At 49.2% G+C, this 21508-nt stretch overlaps 2 protein-coding genes across 10 annotated transcripts in view; one reads left to right on the top strand and one right to left on the bottom strand.

Moving 5' to 3' along the window:
• FAT2 (FAT atypical cadherin 2) overlaps window positions 1-10113 on the top strand; it is a 54739-nt gene extending 44626 nt beyond the window's left edge. The window contains exons 20-23 of the mRNA XM_081035380.1: window positions 1796-2237; window positions 4398-4551; window positions 6579-7036; window positions 8092-10113. Coding sequence (XP_080891506.1) covers window positions 1796-2237; window positions 4398-4551; window positions 6579-7036; window positions 8092-8624 — 1587 coding nt within the window. The 3' untranslated portion in view covers window positions 8625-10113. The remainder of the gene's footprint in view (window positions 1-1795; window positions 2238-4397; window positions 4552-6578; window positions 7037-8091) is intronic.
• Window positions 1-21508, bottom strand: part of LOC308491562 (ras GTPase-activating protein-binding protein 1) — a 296580-nt gene that overhangs the window by 236685 nt on the left and 38387 nt on the right. The window contains exon 11 of one of the 9 annotated variants that reach the window (XM_081035385.1): window positions 16388-20779. The exons of the other annotated variants lie outside the window; for them this stretch is intronic. Within the exon in view, the coding sequence (XP_080891511.1) occupies window positions 20508-20779 (272 nt within the window). The 3' untranslated portion in view covers window positions 16388-20507. Of the gene's footprint in view, window positions 1-16387; window positions 20780-21508 lie in introns of those variants that run through there. 9 annotated transcript variants of the gene reach the window in all.

Raw genomic sequence — 21508 nt, 5'->3', positions numbered from 1 at the left:
CTGCTGAGAGGTCAAGTGAGATGGGAAGTGACATTAATCACTGGATTTGGCAACACAGAGGTCACCGAATCCCCTGACACCGAGGGTTTCGCTGCTGTGGTGGGTGGGGGTGGAATTTTGCTGCAAAGAGGAGCAAAGAAAAAAAGTGATATTTGGCAAGAAACGTGGGGTCAAGTCAACTTACAAAAAGATTAGAGCACTAATGTTTGTATGACAAGTATTGGGATGACCCAGAAGAGAATGAACAAAGAGGTAGAAAAGAGGACAGAGAGTCATTGGAACCTTGTCCTTGAGGAAGGAAAAGGCGTGGGATCTAGTACATAAGGCTGGAGAGACGGGTTTTCACCCGCGTGGACAGAAGTGAGTGGGCGAGTGCCTCCACGTTCCCATCTGACTGCCGAGAGTGAGGATGGGAAGCAAGGCATTATGGGTCTGAGGAGAGAGAAGTGGTGGAAATAGTTATCTGGGAGAGTGAATGGACTGAGGAAGATAGTACAATTGTCGGACAGCATGAAGGGCTCCTTTCAGACTCACGCTCATGAAATTAAAGGGAGACCAGCAGGCAAGGCTGCATGGTTCTCTCCAGCCAGGTTCAGCTCCATCATCTTCACAGAGAGTAGGAGGAGAACCAGGTTTTACCAGATTTGTGGGTTTGCCAAGTGAGTTCTACCAAATAAGAGGGCGACAGGAATTTGGCTATGGAATTTGAGCTGGATAAGGAGAGGAGTTGCTGAGGAGGTGAGAGACAGTGAAAAGATGGTCCTGGGTCAAGTCAAAGGAGTGATTTAAGGACAATGTCTTGAGTTGTACTTATTTTTGTCATTCTCTTTTCTTAATGACAAGATGTATTGTTTTTCTATTTACTGTACAATAGTAAGTTTCCTTTTAAAGTCAATAATGGTATTGAACCAGGGCAAAAATCAGGAAGGTGGCTAACTCCCAATAAACACTGGGCTGGATCTTCAGATTTCAGCCAGAGAAAGCTCTACCTAACCCAGAGTGACCAAAAATATATTTGACCACAAGTCGTCCTACTTCTTGGGGGACATTTTAACCCAGTGGTTCTCACACTTTTTGATTTCAGGACTTTCTGACTCTTAAAAATGATTGACAAAAAAAAAAAAAAATGATTGACGATCCTAAGGAAGTTTTGTGTATGTGGGTTCTAGCTACTGACATTTTCAGTATTAGAAATTAAAACCGGCAAATGTTAAAATCTTTATTTGTGAAGTCATTCAAAAATACTAAGAAACCCATTACATGTGAACATAAATACCCTATTTTTAGGAAAAATAATGACATTTTCCAAAATGAGAAAAGAGAGGCATAGTTTTACATTTTTGCAAATCTCTCTTCTGTCTGCCTTTAGAAGACAGCTGGCTTTTCATATCTGCCCTCATCGGCTGAACTGCTGAACAGGGAGTGGGAGTAAGAGGGAGGTTTTTTGTATCCTTGAAGGCCAATGTTCAGGAATGTAGAAGACTTAAAAAACCTGTGAAGAAGAATCTTAAAGACAGCAAGGCATCTCTGGACCTCAGTTCCCTCATCTGTGAAACGGAGATGTCATCCCTGCCCAGAACACCCCAAGGACCACGGGGAGGGCCAAATGAGACCATAGACAGGAAGCTTTCATACTTTACAAACACAATGTCCAAAACAGCCCTGAAAATCACCTAACACTAGCCCTCACACCCATGAAAATATCACCAACATTCTTTGCACGGGCAGCCTCTTAGCAGGGCTTTTTATAAGGACTTCGTAGCTTTGCTGATGGCCATCTGGGTTTTCTTTGCAGCTGGTCAATGGAGTGCTCCACCTGGAATACCATTGCCCCGGTGGTTTCTATGGAACTCTTGCCTCCTGGCGCCACGTGAATGACCAAGAGTGGCACTCCATTCTGGTGAAGGAGACGGACACTTCCATTCGCCTGCTGGTGGATGGCACAGGCAACGACTCCCTTGTGCTCCCAGAGAACTGCCAGGGTCTGAGGCCTGAGCGAGACCTCTTTCTGGGCGGCCTTGTCCTCTCGCATTCTCCCCCAAATGTCTCTCAGGGCTTCGAAGGCTGCTTGGATGCGGTCATGCTCAACGGAGAGGCACTGGAGCTGCTGGCCCATGGCAGGAAGGCAGCAGGCTTGCTGGAGAGGCAGGCCCTCACCCAGTGCTGCTTCCCCAGTGACGACTGCAGCCAGAACCCGTGTCTCAATGGTGGGACGTGCTCACAGGCCCACGGGAAAGGTAAGGGCTGGGGGGTGACGCCTTATTCCAGGAAGCTCTTCAGAGGACCCTGACATGTTGGACTAGCAATCATGTCACAACAGAGTTTACAAAGTATATTCTTTCACCACAGCCCCATGAGGGAGGGAAGGAGGGAAGAGAGCCATTAATAGCTCTGTTTTACAGCTCAGGAAACTGCTGGGCTATGTAAGGGAAACCCAGGGAGGTAAAGGAACTCGCTCAAGGTCACCCAGAGGTTAAGTGAGGGAGGCATGCTCGGGGTCCAGATCTCGGTGAAGCAGTCTGCCTCCTGGTTCCACACGCCCCTCTCTTTTCCTTACTGCCTGGTGAGTAGCAGGTTGGGATCTGCTAGGTCTACACCAGCGGAAGCCAGGAGTCTTCATGCTTCCTCAATAAGAACTTTCTTTCTACTTTTTTTTGGATGGGGGAAGGGCATGAATGGGGACCTCTGGTGTAGAAAGTTGTGTTCATCACACATCTTCGTGTCATCACCGGTCCGTGCAAAATTTCTCTTTCTTATTCCTTTTTAATCTGTGTTCCACTGCCATCCCTCTTCCCCAAACCCATAAGTAAACACTTAGCGTTGTTAAATGAGTTCCTGCCAAATGCCTCGTACTGTTTTTCACACGCTTCAACTTCTAATGTAGGTAAGTGAGGCATCGTCTTTTACACTTCTCCGCCCACGCTGTCGCACGTCATCCTTATTCATCCATTCCTTGTCATTGCAGCTCCACACTCCACGATGGGCATGCACCCACATTGGCCCTCTCCGCTCTCCCAGCAATGGACACTAGTGGCTTCAAAATCCCACCTCCAATAGCAATGCTGCCATGAGCAGCTTCATACACAGCTTCTTGTGAACCTGCGTGAGCACCTCCCTCATACACACACACACACACACACACACACACACACACGCGCGCGCGCGCGGATGGAATTCACGTACTCAGAGTATGCCAATCGTTATTTTGACTAAATAGGGTCAAACGACTCCAGCATGCCCACAGCACCCTAACACCCACTAACAGTGCATGCGATCTCTGCATCCCTGTCAACAGTTGGCATTATCCTGTTTTCCCATTTTTGTGTGGCTAACACATAGTACTGTCATTTCTACCTCTGAAATGTCGAAGGAGTCCATCGCTTCTCTCTATCCCCACTGCCATCACTCTGACTCAAGCTCCTGTCGTTTCTCACCTTTCCTACTACACCAGCCACCTCCCTTCTCCTACTTCTCTCCCTCCACCTGCATCTTGGGGGAGGAGAGCCGGAGTGATCTTTGTACAGCGCGGATATGAGCACATCACTTCACTGCTTAGAACCTTGCAGTGCCTTCCCCCTGCTGTTCGCATAGAGTCCCGATTCCTAATTCCTGCATGTGGCTCAAATAGCCAATGCCCTGGTCGCTCCCATATCCGGGGCCTGCAGCTTCCGCTCCCCCTTTTGCAGGAGGCTCACCACCCCTCGTGCTGTTTTAGTTCCCGACACTTGTCACACTCTCCTCCAAGCGTTTGCCCACGTTCTCCTCTGCCTGAAATGCCTTCCTCTTTGCCCTTCTATCTTTTTGCCTGACTAATTTTTATTCATCCTTCGGGTCTCAACTGAAATAGCACCTCCTCTGGGAAACCCCCTCCAGGAAAACACTCCCCTTCAATAAAACGAATTTTTATGATAATTACTAATATATTGACAGTATATATAACTGTCTAAGTTTGAATCCCAATTTTGCCATTTCCTAGCTGTGTCACCATTTGGAAAAGTCATACTGCTCTGTGCCTCGTTTCCTCACCTGCCATCAACTGGTATCTGTCCCCTGATCAGGAGGATAACAGTAACCGATCTCAGAGTGGTCATGGAGATCCAATGAGCTCATCCAGGAAGGTTCTTAGGACACTAGCACTGAATACGTGTTGTCTAGGACGTTACGCGTTATTCCTTAAATGCTGTCCTCTACTGGGCAGGACGGTGTCTGCGGGCAGGGATCAAATCTTCTTACCCAGCAGGGCACCAGAGCCGAAGGTGGTGTTTGGCACTCAATAAATGTGGACAATGTGTCTGCAAACATGCTGAGCCCTCCCCTCCATCCTGGAGGGCCGCTCAGCCCGGGCTGCCTAACTGCTAGGCCAGTGCACTCTCTCACCTCCCTTCTCCTCCTCCCAGGCTACGTCTGCACATGTCCCCCACAGTTCTCTGGGAAGCACTGTGAACAAAGACAAGAGAACTGCACTGTGGCACCCTGCCTGGAAGGTGGGACTTGCATCTCCTCCCCTGAGGGAGCCTCTTGTAGCTGCCCGCACCCGTACACGGGAGACAGGTGAGCACAGGAGAGTCCCCTGCCTTTGGCTCCTCAGCCTGGCTGTAACACCGTTAGGGAATGATCTCTGCACTCTGACCTCTAGAGAGGCCAATGCGGGGCGAAGGGCTGAGTGCTCCGGGACCTGGCTTCTCAGCCTTTTCCATGTGGCAAGGCTTCTCCCTCTGACCACTTGCTTCAGAGCAGTGGGAGACGGAGGTGCTTGTTAGACAGGTTTCCCAAGCCCTGTTCTGAACCTACTGAATCAGGCTCTCCAGGCTGCGGCCCTGGAATCTGTACTGCTCACCAGCGCCTCAGGCGGTGCTGATCTTTGCTGAAGTCTAAAAATAGCTCCAGTTCTTATTCTCTTGCTCTGGACCATGACTTCCCAGAAAGCCACCTGGGGACAATGACCCCTTGGTACAGGCACTGCTGTGGGTCTCCAACCCCACTGCAAGCTACCTGTGCCTCATATTATGCTGGCCTGGGCGGTGGGGTGGGGGGGTTGTTATAAAGGGAAGGAGAATCATCTCTTGAATCCTAGAGGTCGAGAGGCTTTCACAATTATCTGGTTTTATGGCTCCCCAATTTGCAAGCCTTTAAAAAATCATGAGGGAGACTGGTGAAAAACAAATCCCTGAACCAGCTAAATTGGAATCTCCAAGGAATGAGGCCTGGGATACTATTTTTTTACAAACTCGCAAAGGAGCCCCTTGCTGTCATTGTGTACATAAGAGAGCCAGTAGTCGACCCACTCATTTTACAGATGGGGAAACTGAGGCCCTGAGAAGGAAAGACATTACCCCAAATTCCCCTATGTGTTTATGACCCAAGTCCTTTTTCTCGGTAACTGGCATTTCCAGCCGCACTTCACTTACGGCTTTGCAGTGCGCAATGCTCTGCATTGTAGGTGTGCTGGGAGGATACTTCCCATCTGAAAGTGGTGTTTGCATTTTCAAAGAAGAATTTGGGGAGGACAGCATTAAACCCCAAAGGACAAACTGTTGGTGAAATTTTAGGCACTGGGAAATGTTTTGGACTCAAGGGGGATGGAGGGAGCCTTTCCCAACATCTTTTCAAAAGTAGATACAGCTGGCTGCAGAAGTCTCCTTAGAGCCTTACGCCATGGAACACCAAGCTGAAGGTACCCTGAGAGGTCACACTGTCCCCAGTGATCTCCCTGAGAAAGCTGCCCAGTGTAAAGTCTGTGCAGGGCCACGCGGGGTTCCCGTGACCTGCTGGTGATGTCCAGTCACCAGTGCTGGGTGACTGCTGCCTTGTGTCTGGAACCCGGACATGATTGCTACAGGGCAGCTGGGCATGTCGGCTGCCTCCACCGCTGTATATGTATGGTTGGAAATCTCATCTCATTGGTGGAGAGTATATCCAATGCCTAGATCTCATGGGTGAAAAGAATGGACGTGCTCAGAGCCAAGATCCCAATGGTCATGAATGAGGGTGTGGCTGAGTCCTATACCTTACTACCGTGTTTCCCCGAAAATAAGACCTAGCCGGACCATCAGCTCTAATGCTTCTTTTGGAGCAAAAAGTAATATAAGACCCAGTTTTATTTTACTATAAGACCGGGTCTTATATGATATGATATGATATGACATGACATGACATAACATAATATATAATATATAATATGATATAATTAATATATGATATATGATATGATATGGCATGACATAACATAATATATAATATAAAATATGATATAATTAATATGTGATATATGATATGATATGATATGATATGATATGATATGATATGATACCGGATCTTATATTAATTTTTGCTCCAAAAGACGCATTAGAGCTGATTGTCCAGGTAGGTCTTATTTTCGGGGAAACACGGTAGAAGAGGATGCAAAGTTCTGAAGTTGATATGTTGATGTGTTTGATGATGATGATGATGATGATGATGGTGAAAATTGGAGGGGGCAGGCTTGAGTGCAGGGGTCTCCATCCCATAGACCCTTGTAAGGGGACGTGGAAAGGGCAATACAGTGACTCGGCCCTCTGCCTACTTCTCTGTCTCTGCAGGTGTGAAATGGAAGCAAGAGGCTGCTCAGAAGGACATTGCCTCGTCACCCCTGACATCGAAAAGGGGGACTGGGGCCAGCTGGAGATTCTGATCATCATAGTGGCCCTACTGTTCACCATTATGAGCACAGTGGGGCTTTTCTTCTACTGCCGCCGTTGCAAGTCTCACAAGCCCGTGGCCATGGAAGACCCAGACCTCTTGGCCAGGAGTGTTGGTGTTGATACCCAAGCTATGCCCGCCATTGAGCTCAACCCCCTGAGCACCAGCTCCTGCAACAATCTGAACCAAGCAGAGCCCAGCAAGACGTCAGTTCCGAACGAGCTGGTCACTTTTGGACCCAGCTCTAAGCAGCAGCCCGTGGTCTGCAGTGTGCCTCCCAGACTGCCACCGGCCGCAGCCCCTGCCCGGGCTGATAATGAGCCCGTCATTAAGAGGACCTGGTCAGGCGAGGAGATGGGTCAGTATATGCGGAGACCCTCAGCCTGGGGGACGGATGGGAGGGGGTGGTGAACCCAAAGACTGCATTCCCTGAGGTGTAAGGGATTGGGGCCACCCTTAGTCCAGTGCCTTGGTGTGGGGTGTGAAGGGATGTGTTCCAAGTCACAGTGCACTCGGACTAGAACGGACGCCAGGACTCAGACTCTGCTGCGTCACCCTCCACTGCCCACATTCCAAGGCACTCCATAGTGTGGATGTCCACACGGACCGAGGGAGCCTGGATGGGGTGGGTAGGAGCCGTGCGGTGAACAGCACACAAGTGCTTCTGGGAAGGGAAAGAAAAGCAGCATCCAAGCTTCTGGTCGCCCAGTCTGGAGGTGCAGCAACCTTGGGTCAGACCTGGCTGGCTGAGAATAGGGACCTTCACCCCCCCTCTCATCTTTGGCTCAAATGGAGGTGAATATGTAAGGACTTTATATTTTCTGTCTTATTCACCAATAGTTAAAACAGGTATTTTCATTAACTTTTTGTCAGTAGGGTAGCTAGAGCCCATCATGAGGCAGTGACCTTTTCTAACTCACCCAACTGACTATTCAGTAGCAGGGACACAGCTGGGACCAAGGACGGCCGGTCTCCAATCTTCTAAGACACATTTCGTTTAGTCACTCTCTGTGATATATGCCATCACACCTACTCTGAAACGTGTGTCTGTTTCCTTCAATTAACAAGACGAAACCCACCAGTAAGACTTGGGATGGAGATGCTGTCTCCAGCCCTCGGGGTGGGCTGCACGGTGCCATCCATAGTCTCCCCTTGTTCATGGGCCCTTTGATCATGGCACATGTTGGCAAGATGGGCGGACTTTGGATTAAACCTCTGGCCTTACACTTGGCCCTGCTGGATTCTAGATATCAACCTAAGCTGCCAGAGACACCGCGCATAGATGGGCCACATACCCACCCTCTTCTTGGGCTGTCTCCACCACATGCTAAGTCATAGACAGTAGCTATCAGGCCAGCTGGAACCTTCATCAGGGAAACGCAACACTCACCCTATCTTGCTGTTCTCTTTCAGCGTACCCAGGTAGAGTCACGGTCTGGCCCCCGACTTACTCCAGGAAGGAACGCTGGGAACACCCCCACTCGGAAGTGACCCAGGGCCCTCTGCCGCCCTCACCTCACCACCACCAGACCCCAGCCGTCATGCCGGAACCCACTAGCCTCTACAGGGGTTTCCCCTTCCCACTGGTGCTGGAAAACAAGCGGGCACCTCTCCCACCCCGTTATAGCAACCAGAACCTGGAAGATCTGATGCCCCCACGGCCCCCCAGTCCCCGGGAGCGCCTGCTGGCCCCCTGTCTCAATGAGTACACAGCCATCAGCTACTACCACTCACAGATCCGGCAGGGCGGGGGAGGGCCCTGCCTGGCAGAGGGGGACTATAAGGGGGTGAGTATGCGCCTCAGCAGGGCCGGACCCTCTTATGCCGACTGCGAGGTGGGGGGTGGGCTTCCCACAGGCCAGGGCCAGCCCCAGGTTCCCCCCAACTACGAGGGCTCTGACATGGTGGAGAGTGATTATGGGAGCTGTGAGGAGGTCATGTTCTAGCTGTCCTCAGAGGGAGGCAGGTGGGAGGCCAGCTGACGTGGCCCCTTCCTCCTGTCTTATAGGCAGTGAGTGGAGTGTGGCTGGGAAAATGGGAGGGAAGCCCCCATACCCAGGCCAGGCTGCCATACCTTGAAATGTGCTCTTCCAGACCCCTAGCTAGTCCCTGAGGACAGAGGGAAGCTGAGGGTAGAGCTCCAGAAACAGCACTAGGGCCCCCAGCAGAAAGGGGGTGCACAGAGCAGTTACCTTGGAAACCCAGGAAAACTGACTCCTGGTAAGGGCCAGAGGCAGCGTGTCTTATTGACCTGTCATCTCTCAGGCCCTAGCGAGGCAGGGCCTGCACTACCGGGCCAGCTCTGTCAGGGTGCATTGTCACACCTGCCCACAGCTCCATTCTGGAGGCAGAGGCAGACTCGTGCCTCACAGGCTACCATTCCACCCGCTCAAGAGAGGAAGTCCCAGGGTCGCTGACCCTGGAGCGCCACAGGGTGTCTCTAGGAGCTGAGAGGTGAGCAGCAGGCGAGCAGTTACCAAAAGTCACCTAAGCTCCCTGCCTCATTCGCACCTCCATTGCAGCCTCTGCTCCCTGCCAATCACTGTGCTGGGCACTGGGGATAAGACGATGAATGAAGGCCACAAGGGGACCCGAGGAGCATCACTCGGCCTCAGTCTTCTTGAGGTCCTACTCCTCAAATTCAGATTCCAACCGAGCAGCGTCCTCTGCCTCTTTAAGTCACAGGACTTGCTACCAGCCAGGGCCGGCCAGGATTCACGCCGCCCTGGACCTTCTTTGGTAAAGAATTCAGACCTCATGGAACTCTGGGTTCTTCATCCCAAGTTTCTCAAGCACTTTGGGCCAAAGGCAGAAAAGACATAATTCTTCATTTTTAAAATTCTTAGGCACTTTTCAACCTTGCTGTCGGGATGCGTTGCCTCAAGGGGATTTTTCTTCCCTAGACGCAAGGAACTCAGAATGTCCATTCTGGGCAGGGTGGAGGCAGGGTGCCACATAGCAGAGTGTTCAGACTGGACACCCAGCCCCTGCCTGCCCTTCCGTCTCAGATGCCTGCCAATCTAAGTATTACCTACAGTGACTCCGCCCTATGCATGGAGGGTCAATGTGGGCACGTGTCTACACATGTGGGTGCCTGTGTATAGTGTGTGTGTACATGTGTAGAACGTATGTAGCCAGGAGTGGCAGGGACCAGAAAATTCCGGTGGCCTCGCCACTCCCTCGCCTGCCAATCCCTCTCTCCGGTCCATTGCCTTTTCATGTGTTGTTTCTGGAGACAAAAGTCAAAAGGAAGAACAAGAGACTCTCACCCACAGGGTTGCTGCTTACAGCGAGAGGGAGCTGTGTGGGTGAGAGCATATTTGTGTGAGTGCTTAACGGCTGTGCGCGCGCCTGTGAGTGTGAGTGACAAATGACGGGGTGCATGGTTTCATGGTCAATTTTTTTTCTAACAATAAAGTATCTTTTTTTACTGTCATTTTCTGTGTCACTTACCCTGTTTGTGGTTGGGTCAAGGGAAGAGCACAAGGGTCCTTACGCCCTTCCAAGCTCAGGTTCACAGAATTGGGGGGCTGGACGGGAACCTAGAAGTCATCAAGCACCGTGATTCCCGAATCTAGCAAAACGGCTACAACACAAATCCCTGAGTCCTACCTCAAACGTACAAAACCAGAACCTCTGGGAGTGGGGTCCATGACACTATTTGGAAAAAACGCCTCTAATTCTGATACGACTGTCCATGGTTAGTCCGTAAGTCCGCTAACCAGCAGGTTAGTGAAAGGCCCAGAATCATATTTCAGGACTCCTGATCCCCGCCAGAACCGTATGCAGCACGTGACAGTGGTGCCCCGCGTCAGTGTATGGCCGCTGAGGCGGGGCGGGATGTGAACATCACCAGGCAACTGTGGTCTGTGTAGGACTTGCAGGTAACACCGAACCTGGAATGCCCCGCACTAACTCGAGCAGGTATGACTTGGCCTCTCGTTTTTCGGTAAAACTAAGATAGTAAATAACAGCTGCTTCATAATACCATTCTGAGGAATAAACATAAAGAGTTTATAGCAGCATAAACAATAAATGGTGATTATTTGCTAGGAAATAAGGCCAGGTGGTATACAAGTAGAATTAACATCAGAACTGTTCAGGAAATCACAAATAATCCAGTCTAGTGTTGCCCAAATTTCTGTTGCGCCTTACCGCTTTTACGATTTTTACCCTGATAGAATACCACCTATACTATTATTTACTTAATATATTTTTTAGCGTATTTTGATTTTTAAAAAAATGTATTTTACTCACCTTAAAAAAGATAATATCCATTAACTACAGGATTTGAAAGTTAGTATTTCTTCTAGCATTCAGATTTTTTTTTAAATGACTATCCAGTGGCCCCCTCATTCATCTTTGAGAAACAGTGATCTAGTTCATCTTCATTCCCCATGTTCCAGAGGCCAAGAATGTCACTATAATTCTAGGTGGCATTAACAGCCGGGGTGCCCGGATTTGGGGAGATGGAGTCTGCTCAACCCTGGGGCTCCACTCCAGGCCATTCCTGGAATCTTGGTTCCAGTTCAGAGGCTGGCTTAAGGCAGACAAGGCAACCTCCAGCATTGCTAGAGGAGCCCGCAGAGCAGGAGGGGTTTGTCCAAAGGCCACAGCTACAACTTCACAGAGATGAGATCCATGCTCAGGTCCAACACCCAGCGTGGGGGTCTCCCATGCTGGGATGGGGGAGCCTGGGGATGGGGGAGCCTCTCTCCACCCAGCCTACCCCTGTGCCCACCGGGCCTCTCCTTCCCTTTGCCCTCTGGAGCCTGCACCTTCACAGATGGGCCACCAGAGGGCTCTCTGGAGTCAAGACACAGCCTACTGAGCTGAGGAAAAGCCCATTTTCAGGGAAATGCTCTCTCCCATGTCAAGCCCCCGGGACTCCAAACATCCTAAGTCTGACACAGCATAAGAGTGGCAGAGAACGGCAGGGAGCCAGGTCTCCTGACTTCCAGGCTGGGCGTTTTTACATTTCACCATACTCATCCTCACTACCACCTCATACTCGCTATACATCAGGAACTGGGCAAGGACTTGGCAGGACTTGTCTTATTTAATCCTCACAAAAACCCCAGAAGGTAAGTCCTATCATCTCCATTTTACACATGGAGCTGCATCAGCACACAGAAATTCAGTAGCTTGTAACATGTTAGTAACTTAAAGTGAAGTCACCCGGTTGATGAGTGACACGGCCATCAGTCAATCCAGAGCTGAGTGACTCCAGATCTATACCTTACATTGGGTTCAGGAAACAAAATAAATAGAAGACATCAGAGGATTGAGAAACAGTAGCAAGGAGTTGGCTCAGTCTCATGATTCAACTGAGTTCAGACGCCAAGAACGTCACTATAATTCTAGGTGGTATTAACAGCCGGGGTGCCCGGACTTGGGGAGATGGAGTCTGCTCAACCCTGCAGGCCACTCCTGGAATCCTGGTTCCAGTTCTGAGGTGGGCCCTTAAGAGAGACACAGCAACCTCGAGCATTGCTAGAGGAGGGTAGCCAGGAAGGAGGTGGGAAGCAGGACTTGAAACCATGTCCTATGAGGAAGGGCAGCTGGAATTCACCAGGACAAACAGCAAAGGAATTGTGAGGCAACCCCTCCTCCGGGTGGCGATGGGGTGAGGGCAGGCCTGCACAACTGCACCACCTCATGGGGGTTTTCAAGGCCTTAGAGAGAAGGCAAATGTGTCTTCCAGAAACCAGAGCAGTGCTGGAGGGAGACATATGAGATTTGGGAGTAGGAGTAAAGCCATAGCTACAACCTTGAAAAATTAGTATTAGAGAGGAAGAAGGGCAGAGCCAAAGACCTCGGGAGGAAAACCGCTCTCTTTGGGGTGAATATTATGGAGGGAAAAACAATACAGTCTGTAAAATTTTCAGATTAGAGTGACTGGCCGAGGGCCCACAGCTAATTCAATATAGACCAGCCAACCCATCTTCCTTGTACCACACGATGCACTGGTGAAATGCCAACCTGTGAGGGCACCAGGCCTACATGCTGAATAATGGCCCACATGGCAGTCTAAGGACAGACTTTGAAAGTCCCCGGATGGCCTCTACCATTTCTGTCCGGAGAAGAGGCAAGGGCTGTCTCACTGAATGAAGAACAGAAATTTTCTCAGGGACCAGGCTGGGAAAAGACAAGCTTTAGAATTTTCTCCAGATCCCTCAACAAATCTACAGTGTCCAACCAAGGAAAGTGCTCCGTTAGACTGGTACAAAACTCAAAATAAATATAGTGAAACCATCTCCTTACAGGCGAGGGTATGACTCCCTACTGAAGGCAACCACAATGAATTTAGTAACCAACCAATTCCAGATACATGATCAGCCCCACGGACAGGCAGTGGGAGATAAGCCTGATCTGATCAACGCTTCAAGCAGCTCACGATCTCGGGAAAGAGGCCAAGTGGTTTCGTCTCTCTAGCATAAGTAGGGATGAGGCTAACCAGAGAAAAGACGTGATGCATTGCTGGGGAGGGAACAATAAATTCTGACTGACACAGGTATGGAAAGTTCTAGAAAGCAGAGAAGCCATCTGAGGTGGGTCTTAAAATTGAACTTCGGATTTAGCACAGAGAGAAGGGCCAGCTAGGCTAAGAGAACAGCCTAAAGTGGAGGCCTAAATGTTTTGGGTATTTAGGCAACGGTGGGAATTTCTGATGGGCTGGCTTGGAATATGGGAGGACTTAAGTGCCCTTCTATATTGTGAAAGAAGTCAATCAAAAGGATACACACAGTATAATTCAATTTATACATATAACATTCATGAAATAAGGTAACAGTTGAATAATGGATTTGTGGTTGCCAGGATTTAGGGATGTGGGAGGGTACAGGGGGTGTGTCTGTAACGGGGTAGCAGGAAGGGGTCTTGTGGTGATAGTAGAGTGAAGCATCTTGATTGTAGTGGAGGAAGCTACATGTGATAAATTGTTTACAGCTACACACACATGTACATGCCCACAAATGGGTGCACATGTAACTGGAGAACTTTGAATGAGCTCTGTGGATTGTGCCAACGTCCATCTCCTGGTTTTGATAACGCACTATAGTTATGCAAGAGGTCGACATTGGGGGAGACGTGGAGAAGGGTGCACTGGGCCTCCCTATACATTGCTTTGCACCTTGCTGTGAATCTATAATTACCTCAACATAAAAAGCTTTAAAAAACTTTTTTAAAAACTAAATTTTAAAAGAAGAAAAGTATCGGAATAAATCCTTCACTAAAGAAGATAGACCAATGGCAAATGAGCCCAGGAAAAGATGCAGAATGTCTTCAGTCATTAGGCAAATGCAAATTAAAACCACAGGTGAGGTACCACTACACATCCATTAAGATGACTAAAATCAAAAAGACCACAATATGAAGTATTCGTGAGAATATGGAGGAACTTTTAAAAACTGTTGGTAGGAATCCAAAATAGCACAGCCACTTTGGAAAACCATTTTCCGATTTCTTATAGAGTTAGTATATAGTTACCATACAACCCCACAATTCCACTCCTAGGTATTTACCCAAGAGAAATAAAAACGTGTTTACACAAAGATCTGTACATGAATATTTATGGCAGCTTTATTCATAAAGCTGGAAGCAACCCAAACATCAATCAACTGCTAAATAAATAGTATAAGTAAATTGTGGTTCATCCATACAATGAATATTATCCAGCAATAAGAAGAAACAAGCTACTGATACATGTAACAATATGGATGAATTTAAAAAGCATTATGCTACGTGAAAGAAGCACAGAGAAGGGACTATACTTTACGGTTCCATTTATATGACATTCTAGAAAAGACAAAACTAAAGACAGAAAAATCAGATCAGTTGTTGCTAAGGGCCGAGGGGCGTGGAGATGGGATGGATTGCAAAGGGCACTGGGGAACTTCTCTATCTTTATGGAAGTGGTGGTGGTCAGATGACTGCATTCATTTGTCAGAACTCATCAAACTGTACACTTAAAAAAACAGGTCAATTTTACTACCGGTAGATTACACCCTAGTTTTTTCCAAAAAAAGGTGGAGGGAGACCAATGGCTAAGGGTCTGTCTAGCAAAGCACAGTGATTAGACACATGGTTTCTTAGCACACATCTGCCCTGGGCGAGTCTCAGGAAGCCAGCCTACCCAGGAAGAGCCCCAGGCGTATGATCCAAATTCAGGCCACTGTCACTCAAGTTCGTCTCCAGCAGTGCAGTGGGCTTACCTTGAGGGCCCTGGCTACCCCCTGGTAACCCAGAAGGAGGGCTTACAGACGTTAGTACGGACATGAGCAGGAATTAAAACGTGAAGAGATGAACAATCTGAAAAAGTTGAATGCTCTGCACAAAGGAGGCGAGCAAGACATGATTATAACGAATGAATAACCAACAATCAAATGCAACTGATTCTCTCTGAGTCTCGGTTTCCTTCAATTCAGCTAATATTTCAGAAAATGTTTCAGAAGCCCTTCCTGGGGAACATTTTATAACATTCTCTCTCACCCTCACTACAATCACTAAAGATGACCTCCTTCCTGAGGCTGAAACCAAGAGGGGAGGCAGTCAGTGCCTCGGGAAGCGCTGGGGTTCTAGAGTCACAGGACTGGCGTGTATATCCCAGTTCTGCCGCTTACTGGTCGGTGACTTGGAACAATCATTGAAACCCTTTGACACCCCCAGCTCCAGTAATATTGATAATTGAATATCCTCCCTACCTTCCTCTCTTGGTAAAGTGTTATACTTTAGGAGTGTTCCTTGAGTGCTCTGCTTTTAAACAAGAGTAACTCAGTAGCCAACAAAGATTGGTTTTCAAACCTAAGGGTCAGTCAGACAGTCTTGTTTTTCCTCTTCACTGTGACAAAAAGGAAAGGGGCATCATCTCTTCCAGTGTCCTGAAACCAATTCCCCCATTTCAAGAAAGTTAAGTGTTACCTCTCGTATCAGTCAGTGCTCGTCAGAGAAACAGAACCAGTAAGATGGATCTAGCCATCCATCCATCCATCCATCCATCCATCCATCCATCCATCCATCCATCCATCCATCCACCCATCCATCCATCCATCCGTCTATCCATCCATCCATTCATCCATAAATGCATACAACATAAAGAGAGACAAAGAAACAGAGAGAGACAGAGAGGGGTTTTACGGAATTGGCTTATGTGATTGTGGAGGCTGGCGAGTTGAAAATTCACAGGGCAGGCTGGCAGGCTGGAAAGCCCTGGGCAGGAGCTCGTGCTGCAGTCTCGAGGCAGAATTTCTTCTTCCTCGGGAAACCTGTTTTGCCCTTAAAGCCTTTCAATTCCCTGGATGACGCCCCCCCATATGATGGGGCAACTAATTGCAGACTTGCGCCACATCTACGAAATACTGTCCCCGCAACACCGAGGTTAGTGTTTGGTTGAATACTAGGTTATTCAATACTGCTGCCTAGCCACGTTGACACATAAAACCAACCACTACATGGGGTCATGTGATATGCACAGAGAGAGTTGAGAATTCCCACTCGAGTTTTCAAGAGAAGCAGGAGAGACAGGAAGGGCAAGATTGTCTAACAGAAAAATCACTGCCTGGCCCCTTTCTCGGGAACTCTCAATTCCATAGATGGTCCTATGTTCATACTACTCCCCATAAACTAGAAACATTTTGAATCTAAGAGCAAGAAAATGGATCTGAGTGATGTTAAAAAAAAAAAAGTGAAAACAAAGACACAGACCACAACCTTCAAAAATAAAAAATAAAATTCATTTATTGAAAAGGAAAAGTTTAACACATGATCTGGGTGCAGAACCCAAAAAAAGATGTTCTGTGAGCTCCGGCATGATCCACGTCTCTACACGTGCCACGTGGGAATATACATTCCTACAGGCCCACACACACAGTACTGTCTGGGTATCAAGACCTGCGGGACGTAGTTTTTCATATTCCTCTTATGCACACATCCGCTGACACATTATACAAAAGAGTCACATAATTTTATCCTTCACTACAACAAAACAGCGTCCCCAGCATCCTCTGGATTTAAACAAAAGAACACGGCTCATGACAGGCACCCTCCACCCTCATTTCCCACTCCGGTAACATGTGATCAGCACCGTGTACGTCCCCTGGCCAGGCAATGATCCAGTGACACAAAGGACAGAGAAGAAATGCAACAGGCTGATGCTGCCAGAGCAAACAGCCTTGTAACCAGCAGGATTAACTACCTAAAAGTATCAACCATGATTTCAAAGACAAACCACACCGTCTCCTTTTCCCCTAATGGTCTTGGAGATGTGCCACATACTTTGGAAAATGTAATTCTAAGGCAGACTTGGAGCCGACTCCCTAATCACTAAGTTGTGCACATGTCCTTTGTGTCTCCACTGGGAGAAGCAGCTCCCACCGTAACCCCTGCGCAGCTACGATACGGACCGCTGCACTGACGCAGACCCCCTTGCTGGGAGTCGTGAATAGAGAAAGCTGTACACAGACATAAACTGAGATTTGTGCACTTCCAAAAACCATGAGGCAAACATGTAGTGTTACACAGAGATGACAGTCTACAATCTCCAAAGGGAGAAACTGGAGGAAAGAAAAGTTACAGGAGAACAGGGAGGTGGGGAAGATTTTTCTGACACACATTTGGGACCGTCACTTTAAGACACCAGCTGAAATGGCAAATTGTACCTTTCATGAGGATGGAGAGTGAGCAGGGAACACCAGCCAAGGAATCCGGCTGGGGAGGTGAGTGACAGCGAGGGAGGGCACAAGCTGCAGGTTCTAAGCTAAGACCTGCCCCACATTCACATGTACTGGCCAGGGTTTGTGCAGACGAAGGGCTCCTAGTAGCTGGACAGCAGCACAATATAAATAATACCACTTGTGAATGGTGACAACTTCTAGGCAAACTGACTAGAAGATGCCAGGTAATGCTCTTCCAGGGAAGCACCTGCATTTAAGGGGAGGTACACTGCCGACGGAGTTGGAAACCTGCTCCCAACAGCAGCGTTTGCAGGAGACAACAAGGGGCTCTGAGCAGCTACTTCGGAGCTAATGGAAATCTGGGGCTGCATTGGGGGTCCTGGAGGAGGGACACAGAGCCTAACAGTCCTGGGCCAGAAAACCCATGGTTTGCCTTTGCTTTGGCAGATACAGCCTCACGTTCCAGAAAGCCTTTGCTCCTGATCACACTCCTACTTATGCTGCGGCCTTTTCACCAGGGACCGGAGCAGTGCACACGGAGAGGCGGCGCAGCCGGCTCCTGACGAGTGATGGGAAGAAACCAAGGAGGGCTCCCTGACTGCAGGGCAGCAGAAGAGGAAGCTTCCCTGAGCTGGCCCAGAGGGCAGCTTCTGGAAGAGAAGGAAGGGCTTCCTCCCTCTCCCCACCTCTGGCTAACCCTTCATTCTACACCTAATTGCAGGGCAAATGCACAACCAGGAAGGCCCACTGCCTGGGTCTGCCTGGCCTGGGTCTCCTGAAGCAGCCATGCGGTCAGCCTATCAAAGTGCAGGCACACAGGAACGAGATCCAACAGGCTGAAGGTCATGTCAAATTAGCTGTCACAAGCCCCAGAGCCAGAGCCGTCTCTCCTGTACACCCCATTCTCTGGACCAGGGACCCCGAAGCAATAGCCTGTATTTTGCTAAGACCCGGGGCCAGAGGACCTCTGTATTGTGCTGTCCCGGCATCAGAGCCCCCGTGTCACCGCCCACCAGACAGTACTGCCTCTAGCAGCTCCCTGCGTGTGCAGAAACCTCCACCACAGAAGCTGCAGGCAGGACACAGGTGTGACCCCCTCCTATCGGCACGTACCTTCTCACTGCATACAACTCTCAGGACCACTGTGCAAAGGCTGCCGGAGCCCAGGCTTGCAAACAAGAGATAATAGTTCCTCAACCCACTTTGGTAACTTCTAAGCCTGAGGCTTCAGAGGGCAGGGCCAATGCCACCTCCAGCTAGAATCTTGGTCATATAAGCACCTCTCAGTGACCACCAAAGAGCAGAAAGCGTGTCATTCTCCTAAGGGAGACCGAGTCACCACTGATTACTCTTCCTAAGTTAATCAATGGTTAGGTAGCTTAGGAGTCCCTGCAGCGAGTTTGGCTTTGGAACAGAAAACGAAGACAAAGCTGGAGCTGCGGAGGTGGGTCACAGCCCCTATGAGCTTTGGTGACACAAAAGCAAAACCCCTGATAAAACTGTGCTGCTCTCCCAACTGGTGGGGTGAACCTAAGCTCCAGGTAAGCAAGAGCCTAGTGAAGGAGTGGAGTACAGCAGGACCCTACCACATACGTATGAACACACACGCACAGAAACACTCCTCACACCGAGGGCAGGAGGGGAAGCCAAAAGCAAGGCAATGTACCTTCCTCCGCCTTCTCTGCAGTTTGTTCCCAAATCTGAAGGCTGACCATGAGGTGAGCCAACCCTGAAGCTATTTCTGACACTCAGGGAGACATGGGGGTGGGGTGGCTGTAGGGGTCACGATTAGTGTTTAAAACACAAGGGACCGAAATCCTAATCAAGTGCTTCCTTTAGAGTCCTGGAGGTCGTGGAGGAGCGGGGACAGGACCCTGTTTCTGCCCCATCCCCCGTTGATTGTAAACAACCAAGCACCATACTTAGTGTCAGACCAGCTGCTACAGATTCTCTTAATTTCGCACGTGTGCACACTGACCTCATTGTCGCACCCCTGGCAACAGTGTGGGTGTCTTCCTGACACGACGGCAACTAAACCCTGCCATGCTGTTTGCATGTCAGGGGCTGAGGCTGGCACGCAGGCCTGAATGCACACAGCAACCATCTGATAAGCCTCCCGTGGGCAGAAACACACCCCACTCGGCCATCCTTTCCCTCAAGCTAGTGCACTGGCAAATCCTTCCTGAGTCCTTCATATCTTCTCAATATGAAATCAGGCTGGTCGACGGGAGGCAAAGTCCATGCCTCCCCACAGAGCGACACACTTACATGATCCTGATTAAAACCTTTGGCATACTCAGCCAGGAGAGCTGAGGACCTAAGCAGACATTTTCTGGAGCAAGTTTCTTTTCAGCAGGAGAAGCAAAATACAAGTTTACTAAGAAAGGAACAATTCACAAGAATCCCAGATCTAGAGACAAGTCTAAAAACAAAAGCTAATTTTAAATTAATTATAAATATTTTCAATTGAGGCAACACTTGATATCTTTCAGGAGCTAAAGCAACTAAGAATACAGTATTGTGACCCACACGAGGAATTCGGAAAAGAGAAGGTATTGCCAAGGGTCACAGCAAGCCAGAGAGAGTCAAGATTAAAAACTCCAGCTTTGGGGGCTGGTTTTAAACTACTAGGTAGATCCAGACACCTGCTGGAGACTTAAATAGGTAGGAGAATATTGAGGTAAAATATTTGGGAGCTATATGAGAAAGAGATAGGTCTGGCTTTATAAAGAGGGAGATTTCCCACTTATTTAATCTAGGCCTGGATCAGGAAAGGAGAAAACATGACGGGGGAGATGCTAAAATTTTTAAATAAAGTGAGCTGTGCAACAGGAATAATTTGGGGAAGATGGGTCAGAAGTAAGAAGGCAGATGATAAAAGAGGCATGATGAGGGAAAAGAGTTAAAAAGTTCTGGGCTAAAATAAGTACAAATGAACAATGACAGTACTGCCACTAAAAGTACCTCCTGCGTATCTGCACCCACTGTCCCCACTGCCCTCAGTCCTACCTGGCCCAGGGTACCTAGGTGCCAGGTAGAGGGGTTCCCAGATGGCAACCTTGTTTTCCCCCTGAGCCTGAACCTTCCTGAGGCTCTGGGGCCAGGTGCTAGGGAACACACAGGGGTGGGGTAGGTAGGTGCAGGATGGCACCCAGATGGTTATGGAAGGTCACTGGTGGAGTTGATGAAAATGGGAGCATTGCTTGGCTGGATCAGCTCCGAGAGAGCCTGATACGTCCCCACCACAAAGCCCACGAAGCCCAGGATGCTGATCAGGGCGTCCTTGGTGATGGTGAGGGGGCTCATGCCCTCCGAGTAGTAGGTGGTGATCTCCAGGAGGGGCGGGATGATGAGGGCCAGGGCACTGCTGCTCACGGAGCCCACTAGGGAGATGACCAGGTCCAGGCGGGGGATGAGGATGGCCAAGACGCCTGCAGGAGAGAGGACATGGGTGTTCAAGACTGCCCAGAACTGGAAGGGATCTGCTCACTTCTGCAAATTTAGCAAGTGTCCCTCTCAGGGAAGGCAGAGCTCTCAGGAGACTTAGACATTATCCAGCCCAACCTTTCAGCCCATAGATGAGAAAAGAGCTGCTCAGAGAGGGAGAGGAAGCTGGGTCTCACTGCAAGTTGGGCAGAACTGAGAGTGGAACCCAGATCTCCTGGCTCCAGTCACTTCGCTTTGAGCTTTTCCTACCACAGTACGTGACGTCCACCTTCTCGAGGAAAAAGAACAAAATTCTATTCCAGGGCAACCTGGTCCCTACCAAAGGAGAGAGAGTGGAGCAGAAAAGGAGGTGGGCCGTGTTGTGAGAGACCGTTTACTTTCTCACCACGGAGGCCACCTCCAACACGAACAGCTCTACTTGATTGACAAGAAACACACAGGGGAAACCAAATCCTCCTGCTTCTGGGATGACAACATGATGAGCCCCATTTCACAGGGCTGTTCACACAGGGAAAGCAGAAGTAGTTCCGTATACAGGCTGACCTCAGGAGCAAGGCCCCACACAACGACGCCACCCCTCTGCCGGGATAAGCTAGTGAGTGGCTCCCACCCCTGACACTTAGCCACGGGTTTACATGGGGAAGGTGAAACTGACAATGATGAATGGGGGCTGCAGTAGAAAACGCCGCTGGCTTCCATACCGTACCAATGAC

Source organism: Rhinolophus hipposideros (assembly GCF_964194185.1).
Source record: "Rhinolophus hipposideros genome assembly, chromosome: 23".
NCBI lineage: Eukaryota > Metazoa > Chordata > Mammalia > Chiroptera > Rhinolophidae > Rhinolophus > Rhinolophus hipposideros.
Note: the sequence above shows the minus strand (reverse complement) of the source record. Positions and strands in the feature narration are given on the sequence as shown.